The following is a 14120-nucleotide window of genomic DNA, read 5'->3' as shown; positions in this document are numbered from 1 at the left end:
GTCGCCATCCCGAAGTCCTTATTGGCTGTTGTCGGTAATATTTAGCATGCAGCCGACACTTCTTGCATGTCTGTTACGATTACGATTTTGTCCGCTGAGGTGCTCGAACCCGCACCACATAGCGTAAGGTCCAGAAGCATTGACCACTCGACCCATGCCACCGGGTCTTGTCTTCATAGATCAGTAGAAGATACTAAAATTTAAATTCCACACAGGCGCTACCGGCAGATCACTTGCGGGGAGACGTGTAGGCTCTGTAGGTGAAGAATGACCCAGTAGAAACGAATGAGAATTATAGACACTAAGTAATTGGAAGTTGAGATAAAGGTAGTTTCCCTTCAGGTTTGGCTCCAGAGTCCAGATTAACATTAAAGAATCGGATATGTGACGCCGTAGGCAATTCCGATATATTCTAAACGCGTCGTTATTCTTGTATGCTGTGCATTCAGCGATATACAGATTTAGACTAGATATATGATGGCTGACAAATGTTAGCATAAGTCAAGTAAAAGCTGAAGGCATGCGGTGCCATTTCATTGTGGTCTGACTGACCTCAGCTAAAACTCATCTGTTATCCTGGGAGCGATGCTATGACAGCTTTGATTGATTACATGAAGTTGTCTGCACCATTAGCAACAACAATAATATCAGAAGCTATATATAATGGCCAAAAGGGAAAGACGACTATAAGCTGCATTATCGGGAGTACTTTTCAGCTGAATAAGGAGTTCGTAGCTGTATGATCGCGGCCTCTCGGGATACATCATGTTATGTCGAGCAAGGACAGCTTCGCGCTGGGGTCTCAGAAAAAACTTGATGGAAAGGAAAAGGTAGACTGTATGTCGCGGGTTTTAGGCTGATGACCTTGTCAGAACCCTTTGGAGCAGCTTAGTGTCACGGTTCCCAGGTCAAACCAACATGACGACACGAATTTTTGAATTGCGAGTTTAACAGGCCATGATGTTGATAAGGGCTGTTCATCTTGTCACCTTTTTACCGTACAGCTGAGGCAGAGAATTTTGTGCGCCGTTAATATAATTGAAATCTCACAGGTGTGTGACAAGCCAGTGGATTCATTTACTGAATGAAGAAATAGCCCAAGAGGACATTAGCCTGTCATCTTTACATCACACTTAACTCTTTTGCTAGGGGGACTACATCACACAAAGCTCTCATAGATATTGTTGCTAGGGAGTGAATGCAAAGAATGAAAAAAAGTTGGTGCAGTTGATGCCTGGGGAGGCGCCGATCATATCATCAATTTAAATGTGTCCGACGCGGTCCGCGCTTTAAAGCGAAGTTATGACAAATATTTTATAAGGTTCTCGGTGTCAGATTGGGCAGTCAACCGCTAACCACATGGTCAGCTAGAATGCATTAACCACGTTGTAAAATATTTCTCTTGGAGCACTTGCGCGTATAGACCGCTTTGCTGGAGCGAGTTGTCCTCATTCATTGAATTTACGTTGCATAATGTATGAAATGCCAACACAAAAGCTATTTCATTTACGCAATGGTTTGATTATCTTGCGGGAGCTTTTAGCCCAACCACAAAGTGAATAGAGTCGTAGTGGTATCGAAAAAGCGACTTGATGATATCAGCCCGGCTACATTTCAAAGCAAAATCAGCGACTTTGTATCTATGAGATTTAACGTCATGCGTAGGATGCCGTAACGTTATGGCTGGGATCCAAAACACAAAACAGCGACATGCCGATGCCTCAGGCTGACAAAACACGCACGAGTATGTTGTGATAAAAAATGCATTAAATTATCTACACGGGCAGTGTCTGTGGTCTTGATGACAAAGTTGCAAACGCGTGGCATAAGACCGATCATGATCATTCGAGAGAGAAATTAAGTTATGCTCTCAATAATGCGAACACTCTTAATGTTCATTGTGGGCTTGCTAGAGCTACTTTACGAACCCGCTCTTACTCGGACGTGAACACCTCTGTTGCAGATGAATGAACGTCCACATCCAATTCTCATACCCTAACCGAATCTGGACAGATCTAAATTTAACAAAGTCTGTTGGTTTGTACAATGCAACGGCCTGAACAGCCGAATCACATGACGTTTAAATATCACCGGCGAGTTAGTCAGCTGGGATAATCAGCAGTCGCACTCAAGACATTTGCCGTTATACGAGATATAGCCTTGGATCACAATAGTACCCATTGAGCAAGTCAGTTGAGCTGTGAAACCAAGCTTAACCTTGCTGTTCCGATACATTTCCTCTCTCGCTTGCGCCAATACAGTGACCGCAGTAGCTTATTGAAAGCATGTGCAATATATCACTCATTGCTAGCCTTTCTGGCACAGAAAATGTCAATAGTGTAACATTGGTACCTGGACAAGGGCGTCTCTTGTTTTACAAAACATGTGATCGTAAATGCTACGATGAGGTCCCCAACCTGATCCAACATCCATAGGATTTTCAGATTTATGATTTTCAGCAAAAGAAAAAAGTACCCGTGGAAAGATTGGGGATAGTCGCTATACAATTGCTTTCCGAATTTTAATCAATGATCACTAGCAAACAGTGTTCATATATGCTCTTAAATAAGCTGATTGCCAATACTATCAATTTGACAATGACAGAACCTAGGATTCTTCTCTGGGTACAAAGCTCAAAGATAAAGTCGCAAATATTCACTTCATAGAAGACTGGCTAAAACTGCTACCTTAATAAGAAAATATGGAAGTAGTATGGCGAATCGACTGCCCAGGTAGAATGCCTATCTGGAAAAGCCTCTCACCAAACGAATCATGGACAATGCCGCCATCACGGGTAATTCTTGCATGGACAATGCCGCTATCACGGGTGTAAATTCTCTCATATGCGACCTTTCACATCTAAAATCTATATCACATCGTGTGTGAGGCTAAGTGATCTGCTATAGGCTACACTCAACCTCAAGCGGACGCAAATTGACATCATATATCATTATGCCAGTTAAAAGCGGCTAAAAATACCTGCGCAGCTTATATGATGCAGCTATGGTGTGAAGTATGCTCCAGGTTTCACCTGTATAGCTAGTAGCGAATTCTTGATGTGTTCTGATCATACATCGATTTCGTTGTGCATTGCGACCACATTCTTAATCCTTATGTTAAAATATCATCGGGTGAACTGTAAGCCTATCAGGCGCTTTTTGAATGGTGGATACGTTTGCTTTGCTCAAACTACTGATTGTCATATGAGGTCACAGATCAATCATGCGATACGTAAACCGCAGAGGTTGGAAACTACGTGTGTTGCGCTAAAAGCTTTAAATTGTAAGAAGACTTTGAGGTAACAAAGAGCGGTTTATATGGGCTTGAAGCATATATATACTTTTTGACTAAAAGCTTATGGTAGAACATCGTAGACCCGTTCGAGATAACGTGTGGATGTACCCCGTGATGAAAATCTCAACTTCTGAATATCAAATTAGGTATATGATAGTCCTCTAGAGAGTCATTATTTGCAAATATTGTTATAAGTGGGCAAAGTTCATTTAGGACAGAAAATACTTCGCCTCAGTGAGCGCTATGTTTTGATTATAAGCTTAAAATATCAAATAGATAAGCGAGTATGTGCAAAAGTGCAAACTTAGTCCACGAATAAATTCTTCGTCGTATTTCTTGCGCCCTTGACTTAACTGTTGGCACCAGTCAAGTGCTTCCAGACCTTGAGTATTTAGTTTTTGCTTACCAGATAATGCGCTCAGTAACACATGCACTGTTGCATTTGTGGATCGCTTAGACATCTTGGTTCACGTCCCTGTTATCAGCGCTATAAATACCGATAAATACAGCCAAGATTTCCCTCGACCAAGATGTTTGACAACAGACTTGCATGTGGCCATTAGTTCAGAGCGAAAAATTGCACTTCCAGCAAAGTTACCTGTGGTTATTAGTTCTGAACAAGATTTGTACTTACAGCAAACGGTCGACGAGTTTCGTTCACGCTGCTAAGCACCGAATTAAATATGTCCACCGCTCACCATCCCCAAAGTACTAGTTAGACTGATCGCGCCAATCGCATGGCAGAAAATATATACCAAACCTAGTATCGCAGCTTAAAATATAACAAACTCAGTCATTATGTAGCGCATTGTCTGCTTCTACAGATCACACACCCTTTTCAAAAATGATTCGGTTTGTCTCGTTTCCTTTTTGTTACGAGGCAATTTCGGTCTTGATGCGGAGGGGCTGTCGATGATACAGATTTTATAGTACTAACTCGGCTATATTATGAAGCAGAATAAATCATGTTATCTTAAAGCATTAAAATCATTTGACAAGTGCGTGATGCCTTGGCTAAACATGAAGATATACAGAACAGCATGCATATGGTAAGGGCAGGCGATAAACGCATAACTGGATGTGGAGGAAAATATTTTCATCTAGATCTGCTGACCTATTTAGACATGCAGTGGCTGCAGTCGAATTGTTAACGCCCTCACCACTTTAGACTCTTTCACGGTCGTAATTAATATGAGAAGGACTCACACTGATGTACCCGAATCACATCTGATTTTTTTTGTGAGCTTACTCACGACATGCTGTTGATAGCAGAGTACAAACTTGATAAAGCCATTAAATCTTCGTTGTCAAGGCCTGTGATCCAATTACATGTAGTACTGTTGTAGAGCCTCGCTAACATGTCTGGAAAACTTATTGGATGCAAAGATATTCTCTCGGAGAGACTTGCCATACCGCAACATTTATAAGATCCAGCAACGTAAACCCAGCAGCACTTATAAGGCAGAGCCTTGTTACTTGAAACAACAATATGGCGACAACTCGAATTACGTATGGCTCAAAACTTAGTTTTCGGAAAAGATAAGGCGTTGTCAAGCCGGTTGCTGTTTTACAGGCCAAAATAATTATAACAGATATCAGACGAGAATACTAATTGATGCTTAAGCTTTGCGAAATGCAAAGCGAGATGTCAAAGTCGAGGCAAGCACTTGCCGTCTTCTTCACTTTGTGCTGGCAATACTTCTCTTGTCCCCTGATCAACAACCGGTCAATATCCGCCGCTAATATAAGGCCGGTGTCACTCGCCAGTGTGAAGCGCGCTGAGCTGGAGTGTGCTGTCTCTGCTTCCACAAAGATAGAGGGTATGTCGAGTTGTAAGACAAAAATGCCATTTGACGCCACAAACTCCCATAAGTTCTCGGAGGACAGTTAGCCCCTTCGCTGATTCAGATAGTGGTAAGCGCGTCACGCCAAGAGATCTACCAGTTTTTCAAAATCATATCAGTCTAGGGTGTTTCAGATTGTGAGCGTCCACTTCACCAGGGCAATCTCGCCGTTGGGGAACTTCAATCTCACACGTCTCATAAGATCAAAAGTACTGATTTCACTTTATCAGTCCTGGTCAACCTGCAGACCCACCAAGCGCTCCACATGCAACTGGCCCAGCTAATCGAGCAAAGCCCGCGGAGGTTGATCCTCCCGCGGCTGTCGCTCACGAGATCTCTCAATTTGGGGGCACATTAACCCCTTCACAGAGTCACGGCGTGTATTCGAGGTTGAGATGAGCTCGATTTTCTTTATCTGAGTTTCTCCATCGTACTGCGTACCGCCAGCGCCGCGCCACTTCAAAGCAGTAGGTAGATCAGCGGCGGAGAATAGTACAATGGCTACTGGCAAGTCCTGTTGGTAAATTACTTTAACGAAGAACAGCACAGATGTATCCGCACTTGTTACAGTATTGCTAACAGTACCTAGATGAGTCATCTTGCTCAGACGATCCTCAAATGTCAGAATATCGATATTATTGGACGTGTCGTTTGAAAGAACGATCAAAAACTATAAAGCATGGATTGTAAACATTCTATTGAAGCTGGTCGGCTTGCCAATCCATGTGGTGAGGATTAGAATAATCATGTGACCAGCGGTAGACTTGCCACGCTGCTTCATATAGTACCAAACAATAATTTTTAAGTGACATTTGCTGTCGCACAGCATTTTGTAACTAATCGCTGTATACCCTGCTACGACGTAAAATAGCAGCTCAACTGTAGTGCACGATACTTGTTTAACAAGTCGTTAGGACCATTGTGCCAATCGACGAGACTTGGAGCTCATCCTCGGTATACTATCGTCAAAGGTGTAATATGTTGGCACAACAGGATTGACCATCTCACGCAGCGATAAATAACTGAAATTTTGAAAATCATCGCAGCATCGCACTCTAGTATGCGCAATTTTTGTTTCAAACTTGGTAACTCGATGGTCTTGATTGATTGCAGAAAGTAGTTTTGTGTAGGCTACGGTAGACGGCAGACAGAATGAAAGGGAATTTATGGTGGCGACAAATCGACTGACTGGAAAACCTTAGTCTTTTTAATAGCACAAAGAAGCTGAAAAGATTTATGTTCTTATACACTTTAAACTACAAACAGAAGCTTCTATGTTGTAGCACGACTAAAATTGATCATTCTTCAAACATTGGAGTGAGGATACACTAAACTAAACGCAGTGATTGAGTGACATGTAATGTTAAAGCAGGATGTATGATTTCACACCGAAATCATTTAGCACAGACCAAGTTCTCGGATTAAGAGCCAGGCCTCTGATTAAAGTAGGAGAGTTCAGTCAAGACAGTGGTGCTGGAGATGTTGTTGACGCCATGTCGGGCTTTGGATTGTCGTTTTAGAAGTTGATCAAGCTCCAAACCGACACGATATCGATACTTCGTAAACATGGCTTCTAGCAGTAGTTATAAGGTGGGAAAAAGTTACTTACAGAGAAGGCTCAAGGTATTTGACAAGTTCGAAGCAATTTACATGAAATAGTGATTTAGGGAAACCAAACAATCGCATGAGGATTAAGACCACCGAAATAATGAAGCAACGTAACAATAAACTTTTCGCTGGAAATAGCTGATGAAAGCTATACCGCTAGGCTCGCTAAGAGATGTCGAAAGTAACTCTGACTTTTATTGCACAATAAAATATTTCTCATAGGTTACCATGAACTGATGACCACAATTTATTGCTAGTGGTGCTAAGATAGCAATCAAAGGATATCCATCTTTTATGAAATTCTCGACATCACCTTGACTCGAAAGCAAGTATTGAGTCAGCAATATAGATGATCAACTGGTCGAGAACTCACCTACGTCCATGATCGGTCTCCACTTCAGCCATAAGTGAGAATTCACAGTATAAAATTCGCTGAAAAGTCCTTATAAAGCAATTCCATTAAATTTTAAGTTGTTTAGAAGAAGCACACGACCTTGAAACCATGCTAAAATTTATAAGTTTAGTGATGCATGAACAAATTTAAGAAATTAAGCTGTCGCTTAATATTACCATGTCGCCTTCTAAAATAGAGAAAATAAAGTTATTTAATTTACGAGGAGCGGTATAAAACTTGAATTAATTCTCAAAGTGGATATGTCACCTAAACTTTGTAAATCTATCGTATAAATTTCAACACAACTTCTTAAACATTTTTTCTACCAAATTCAAAGTCGTGGTACTTATAATAACGAACATTAGAAGCAAAAGCCATCAAAGGCGTCACCTTCCACATATCCTCGTTCTACTGGTGTCGTCCTTGTAAAAGAATTACGCTAGGACAACATTTATGACGACTCAAGTCCCACACATACAATAAAACGAGCCACTTGCATGATCATTGTAAACGACAATGGAAGTGGTACAATATATTACTGCAGTCATTGAAACTAGTACCTTTGCTTGCGTTTTATTACGTCAATAATTAGTACCACGTCGTGAAAAAGTAAAGTCTAAGACAAAGTAACCCATCAAAGAAATGCAATTATTTTCACTTTCCGATTTGCAATCTGTACCTCATTAAAGATGCAACAAGTTTACAAGCACGTTTGTACCCTCCAAGGATCAGGTTACAATGCAATCTACACACTTCCAATCTTTTTGATTCTCGCGATTTTCTTACTTTGGATCAATGCAATGCACTTGCAGTGGCTCAGATTAGCTCATGTCTTGATTCTTGTGAAACTCGTGCTTATGCTTGGAATCCATGAATTGCTTCGTCCTTTTTGTCTTTCATTCACTGAAGTCTTTATCTTAACAGGTCATGTCTTTGCTGCAGCTAATAAAGCAGTTCTTCAATCAATAAAACGAGGATTTCAACCAAAATTTCCAGAGTGGACATTATGGTACGAATGGTTTCAAGCGATTGCAATTGCTGTTGGTCAACGTAATGGTCGTCATATTGTTAAAATTGCCAATGCAATAGCATTTCGACGTAATTTTGAACTTGTTGGACGAGTCTTAGGTGCAATAGCGTGTTGGCGTCATGGAAATCAACTCACGAGCTTTCGATATAATGGACTGGAACATTTATGGTTGTGCTCGAAAGATCGTACCAAATCTAGAGGTTACAATCGACGTGTCGTGGTACTCTATTTTCATGGTGGAGGTTACACTTTGTTCAGTCCTCATTTTTTTGTCGAATTTGCCAGTCGGTTGTTAAATCAAGTGCAAAAGCAACTTCAAGGTACTACAGGGATCAAGGTACAAATTTTACTCGCAAATTACCGTAAATTACCCGAAAATTCTTTCCCAGCTCCTTTAAATGACGCCATGACAATGTTTAATTACCTCGTGTACGACGAACAAGTGGTACCAAAGAATATTATTCTCGCAGGTGATAGTGCCGGTGGTGGCTTGGTACTTGCTACATTATTACGTTTACGACAAGCTGAACGAGAGATGCCATTGGCAGCACTTTGTAATTGTCCATACGCTGATATGTCCGCAGATGTGTCAGTATCAGATCATTGTTTTATTTCAAAATCCATGTTAGATGCCATTCGTGACTTTTGTATTCGGACAACACCACGAGCTTTTTGGTACGAAGGAGTGATGTTACAAACGGATTTGAGAGGGTTACCTGCTTTATTTATACAAGCAGCAGAATTTGATATTTTGCATCATCAATCGTTACAATTGGCTGAAAATGCACGAGCCGATGGGGTACAAGTGGAATTGGATATTAATAACCATATGCCACATGTTTTTACACTATTTCCACATTTTATGATGCCACAATCATCGCGTGGAATTCAAAATTTTGCTGCTTTTATTACACACCAAGTGATGACGCATCGACTACCTGTGCAAATACCACAAATGGCTTGTGCTTTTTAAGTAATTTACCAAAAAATGGGATATTTCGAATGTAGGAGTTTCAGTTTGTGCTTTTTTAGAAAACAATGAAAAAATTGTAACTACTCAATATTATTTTATTGAGCATCAAGTAGAATATGTTGGTAAATGGTGTTGATATCTCGAAGCTAGAAGGTTATATGATTAAAATCAATAGCAAGCCAAGTTTCTTTGGTAAAAGTACAAGTCGTCGATGGTTTAAAGTGGCTTTTAATGCTGATTCCGATTCTAAAAAGCTCGTGATTTCCTACTCAACTAACAAGTGCGTCGTTATTAAATTAAGTTTGAAAAAGAGATGATTTCATTTGATACTGAAGGAATGCAAAGGATCCTCGTGGATGGCTGGATGTTAAAGATATTCAAAGTGTTTACTGTCGAAAGGTTTGAAGTTGATGTAGAAGTGTTTGAAGATTTTGTTTTAACTTTTCTAGTTTATAGGAAATGATTGAAATTGTTTCTTCGTCTCGTACACTTCGACTTAAAGGTGAGACTTCGGTTGAACATCGACTTTGGTCGGACAGTCTTTACAAGCTTTGCAATCCACAATTAAACAATGAAGTTTATTCTTTGTTGAATACGTCAAAAGACGTTAAAGAATATCAAAAAGATCAAGAACAAACGAATGATGAATGTGATTCAAATGCTGATGAAAAAATACATTTCAAACCATCGATATATGATAGCAATAGAAAAGAAAAGGAAGTTCATTATCAAGATTCTAGTCCTCAAGATAGCGACGACAATGAAACTAGAAACTTGAGATCAATGGAGTCAAAAGAAGAAAAGCGGCAATCATGTTCTTCATTTGAATCTTCACATGATGAAAGCGAAGACGAAGATTTTCAAAATGAAGAATCCGTTTCAAAGCTTGAAAGTGAAGCTAATGAAAGTGACAGTAATGAAGATCATTGCGATAGTTCTCGACCTTCGACAAATAGCAGTACACGCAGTTTACTTGTCGCACAGATCAAATCCGGATCGACATCTGAAGGAAGTTTTGAACAGTGTAAAAATGTTATGTCTGACAGTGAAGAAGAAGATTTGTATGAGAATGAGAATGAAAGTCCACGAGAACCTGCTACGTCATCAACGAGTCTACTTCATGATGACGATAATCAAGTTGAGCCAATTCTTCAATCGACAATACAAAACCTTGACGGAAGTGAACAATCTCCATCGACTGCTTCTAATCACGATAAAACATTCATCTCGACTATTGCACCGGACAATAATTTTGTAGATGATGATTGGGACGCAGAGGACAACAATGTATCGACAAAGTCGAAGAATTCGTACTCTGTACGCATATGAAACATATTGCTTGAGATTGTTAAATGTACTCACTATTTCTGTCGTATAGACTATTGCTGGAGTTCACGCTGATGCAAATTTTGTACATGATGATTGGGACAATTAAGTGAACATTTCGATAAGCACAGAACCAACTTTCAAATTTCTGAAAACAGTTGTCATCCTATAAACGAGAATTGGTAATTACATTGTGATACATATCACTTGTAAGAGGTTCATAAGTTCCTTTAACTCGATGATAGACCCAAAGACGATCACAAATCTTTGATGGATCCATTCCTTCTTTCCGTAGCTTTGCCTTTTCTTGTTTCATTGTACCAGTGACAGAAATTGTTTTGACTTGACGTAGAAAAAGTGGAATCGCATACGATGGAAGTTGTTGCTTCACAAATTTCGAAAATTCCATCCACTTAAACAATTTGTCATCAAAGACCATAGCAGCCATACACGCTCGACCATCAGTTCCTGGTACTTGAACACCATAAATACAAATTTCCTCTATACCAGGAAACTTGGAGATTGTCTCTGCGACTTCATTTGTTGCCACATTCTCGCCTTTCCATCGAAATGTATCACCCACACGATCAACAAAGTGCCAACAATGTCTTTCATCTTCTTTAAACAAATCACCTGTTCGAAAATACATATCACCTTTTCGAAAGACATTGGTTAAAACCTTTTGATTTGATTCGTTTGGATTTTTATAATAACCTTGAAATCCTCGTGCTGGATCTTTCTTGTTTACTTTCACAAGAAGTTCTCCTGGTTCATTCACTTCACATTGCTGAAGAAATCCATTTTTTGATCGAATATAATCATCTTTATCAACGTCATACTTGACAATAGCAACTCCCGTAATGAGATTTGTTAAATAACCACGTTGACCAAGATGACCTTGATCTGCTTTCGTCGTACAAGCATTTAATAAGCCCATTGGACCTTCTGTTGAGCCATAAAATTCATAGACAGATGGTATTCCAAATCGTTCTTGAAATGGAGCCCAAATATCGGGACGCAATCCATTTCCAAAAGCTGCACGTACATGATTTTGTTTATCATTTGGTTTCATCGGTGCATTCATTAAATAGCGACACATTTCACCAATATATTGAATAACTGTACAGTTATATGCCCGAACTTCGTCCCAAAACTTGGTTGTTGAAAATCGTCGCGATAAACAAAGTGTAGCACCCGAAAAAAGCATAAGTCCAACCGCAAGAGTTCCACCAGATGTATGATACAATGGTAAGGCACAATACAATCGATCATTGATTGTCAAATGCATTGAGTATTTAAATACCAAAGAGCGCAAGATGAGACTAAAATGATTCACACGAGCAGCTTTTGGGAAACCTGTTGTACCACTTGTATAAATGAGCAGAACCACATCCGACGTTAATAATTCGCGTCGAACTTTTGTACATGGTCGTTCTGTAGTCATTTTCAATAGTTCGACATCCAATGAACACGCTTGCGAAAAATACGTTGCAGCCTTTTGTGAAGTTAAAGATCCTAAAGTAACCACGTTAGTTCTCAAAAAGTGAACTATCTCAATACTTTGACATCTTACCGTCTCCATAGATATAGAATTTCATCTCTTTCATTCGATTCACCACATCTGCTACTTTCTCAACTAATTCTTCACCTACAATCATCCACTTTGTATCAGCAATTCGAGTACAATGAACAAGTCCATCAGGTTGTAAGTGCGTATTCAATAACGCTGTCACAATTCCAACTTTGGCTAAACCAAGCCACACAATAATAAATTCAGGTCGATTCTCCATCATTAATGCAACTGTCTCGCCACGTTTAATCCCTTGCTTTTGACTCCAATGTGCTACACGATTAGCAGCATGGTCAACATCCTGAAAGCTTAGTATACGTCGTCCTAACTGGATACAAGGTTTATGTGGCCATTTCTCGACACTTTGCTCAAACAAATCTGGTACTAAATGACCATTCCATGCATAACGTTTGGCTTGTAGTAATGCTAACGCTTGCATGCCCGAATGATAGAGATCCGAAGAGATCAAGAGCTTTTGATCAACGTAATATCCAAACGCTGCGACACCAGCTACAGCCAAGAATTTTGTTGAATTACTGAAAGGAAGAGCAGAGAGTGTATTAGATACAAGAGATGCATTGCATACAGCGTCTGAGACAATGGCTAAAGCATCAGTGACGGATGAGAACGCATCCTTAGGAATTAGATCTGACATCGCTAGGAGAAGTGTGTGTTCTTTAGTTTTTAACCGGAAATGATGTATAGTAGGATTTATCTAGTATTTTTGGTAAAATAAAGTCAGAGAATCGTCAATTGAGAAACTATCCTATCAAAAGTACGATTGGTAGATGGCAAAATGAATGGTAACTTGATTTTATTCGTTGATTGAATGTCGTCTGATTCTTGGGTGGCAAGGCTACCACTACAACGAGCTACAGCTACCACACACAAGAGCGCTATTCAAAACATTTGCCGACTCTAGTTAACCTCCACGAAAAGTCCTTCATATATACAACGCATGGATGTCTGTGCAAAGCGTGCTCAATCGCATCTTTCTATTTGTGAAAGTACAGTGCAGCGAGAGCGCAATCAAGTCTCATAGTGAATATGCAGGTAAGCTAACGGCCGACTACGGATCGATTAGTGTGTCATATCCACCTAGTATCTTAATATTGATATAGCAAATACTGACGTTTGAACATTGCGTCACGCTCTCAAACTAAGACACTTATTCCTTGCAAGATAGATCATCAACTTTGCTACGAAGTTAAGTCGGGCTGTTATCATCAAGGAGATCACTGTCGCCACCTCTTTTCCGATCAAGACCACAACTGCCACGTGGGGATGACAAGGAGGCACGGGGGTCAACCAAACCGTATAAAAAATGAGATAAAGCGTGTCAAAGTATGTGCTTTCGTATAAAAATAATGAGTGGGGGGTATTATGCTTTAGCATCGTGGTCATTCAGAAAATGGGTTTCATATCTCACAGGTGATGAACGCGTTCCGTCTAATGTTTGTCTGTGATGGGTATGCTCCCTCTGGAGCCAGGCACTTTATCTCGTTCGCCGAAACTTTGCTGTGAGCGGCAAAAATGGTCTAGAACAATGACTAATGGAAAGCCATTTGGCTATAAACATTTTTACGGAACAAATTGGCCATAATTTAATAGGTTGACTAGGGCGAGAAAGATAGCAGGAATGGAGTACGTAGCGTATTGCTGTGTACATCTTCCTTTCACTTTAGTGCAATTGGCCCGACTCTACAAATCAAAGCACTATTATGTATGACTCTGGACTCTGTAATGAAGAGGTCCGTGAGACACGTGATCTGATTGCTTCAGTATCGAGAGCTTAATGTCCAGTCCAGTATTATTGACTAGTTTTGATAGAATTGAACCTCATATAGGTCACAAGTGAAAACTAAGCACTTAATTTTTCGTGAGGGACCCGCGTCCATTTCTAGGTTGGAGTATATATGTGACGGGTCACACGGCACCTTGCACAGAGGAAGCTTGACTTCCAAGAGTATACAAACTCTAAGTGAACGCCAGTTCACAGATCCTTGGTCCGAGGACACGTTAACCAAATTTAGGTAGTTTTAAGACTGAATATATTTATAGGTGTTCCTTAATGTTTTCCG

The 14120-nt window shown here is 40.1% G+C and overlaps 5 protein-coding genes across 5 annotated transcripts; 3 read left to right on the top strand and 2 right to left on the bottom strand.

Moving 5' to 3' along the window:
* Window positions 1-3503: 3503 nt before the first annotated feature.
* Window positions 3504-3755, bottom strand: PHALS_07604 (uncharacterized protein; the record flags this gene model as incomplete). The annotated part of the gene is made up of 2 exons (XM_024721099.1): window positions 3504-3535; window positions 3599-3755. The coding sequence occupies 2 exons, from the start codon at window positions 3753-3755 to the stop codon at window positions 3504-3506; spliced, it is 189 nt and encodes a 62-aa protein (XP_024586233.1).
* A 3882-nt stretch (window positions 3756-7637) lies between these two features.
* Window positions 7638-8242, top strand: PHALS_07603 (hypothetical protein PPTG_20345; the record flags this gene model as incomplete). The annotated part of the gene is made up of 5 exons (XM_024721098.1): window positions 7638-7665; window positions 7733-7766; window positions 7830-7872; window positions 7953-8149; window positions 8230-8242. The coding sequence occupies 5 exons, from the start codon at window positions 7638-7640 to the stop codon at window positions 8240-8242; spliced, it is 315 nt and encodes a 104-aa protein (XP_024586232.1).
* Window positions 8243-8289: 47 nt separating this feature from the next.
* PHALS_07602 (hypothetical protein F442_07384) lies at window positions 8290-9143 on the top strand (the record flags this gene model as incomplete). Its single annotated transcript, XM_024721097.1, has 2 exons — window positions 8290-8390; window positions 8456-9143. 2 exons carry the CDS (start codon window positions 8290-8292, stop codon window positions 9141-9143), a joined length of 789 nt encoding a protein of 262 aa, XP_024586231.1.
* A 116-nt stretch (window positions 9144-9259) lies between these two features.
* On the top strand, window positions 9260-10578 carry PHALS_07601 (Pleckstrin homology-like domain; the record flags this gene model as incomplete). Its single annotated transcript, XM_024721096.1, has 4 exons — window positions 9260-9423; window positions 9479-9542; window positions 9600-10460; window positions 10522-10578. The coding sequence occupies 4 exons, from the start codon at window positions 9260-9262 to the stop codon at window positions 10576-10578; spliced, it is 1146 nt and encodes a 381-aa protein (XP_024586230.1).
* Window positions 10579-10635: 57 nt separating this feature from the next.
* Window positions 10636-12694, bottom strand: PHALS_07600 (acyl-synthetase; the record flags this gene model as incomplete). The annotated part of the gene is made up of 2 exons (XM_024721095.1): window positions 10636-11984; window positions 12043-12694. 2 exons carry the CDS (start codon window positions 12692-12694, stop codon window positions 10636-10638), a joined length of 2001 nt encoding a protein of 666 aa, XP_024586229.1.
* Window positions 12695-14120: the final 1426 nt, after the last annotated feature.

Source organism: Plasmopara halstedii, assembly GCF_900000015.1.
Source record: "Plasmopara halstedii genome assembly, contig: Scaffold_3120, whole genome shotgun sequence".
Lineage (NCBI taxonomy): Eukaryota > Oomycota > Peronosporomycetes > Peronosporales > Peronosporaceae > Plasmopara > Plasmopara halstedii.
Note: the sequence above shows the minus strand (reverse complement) of the source record. Positions and strands in the feature narration are given on the sequence as shown.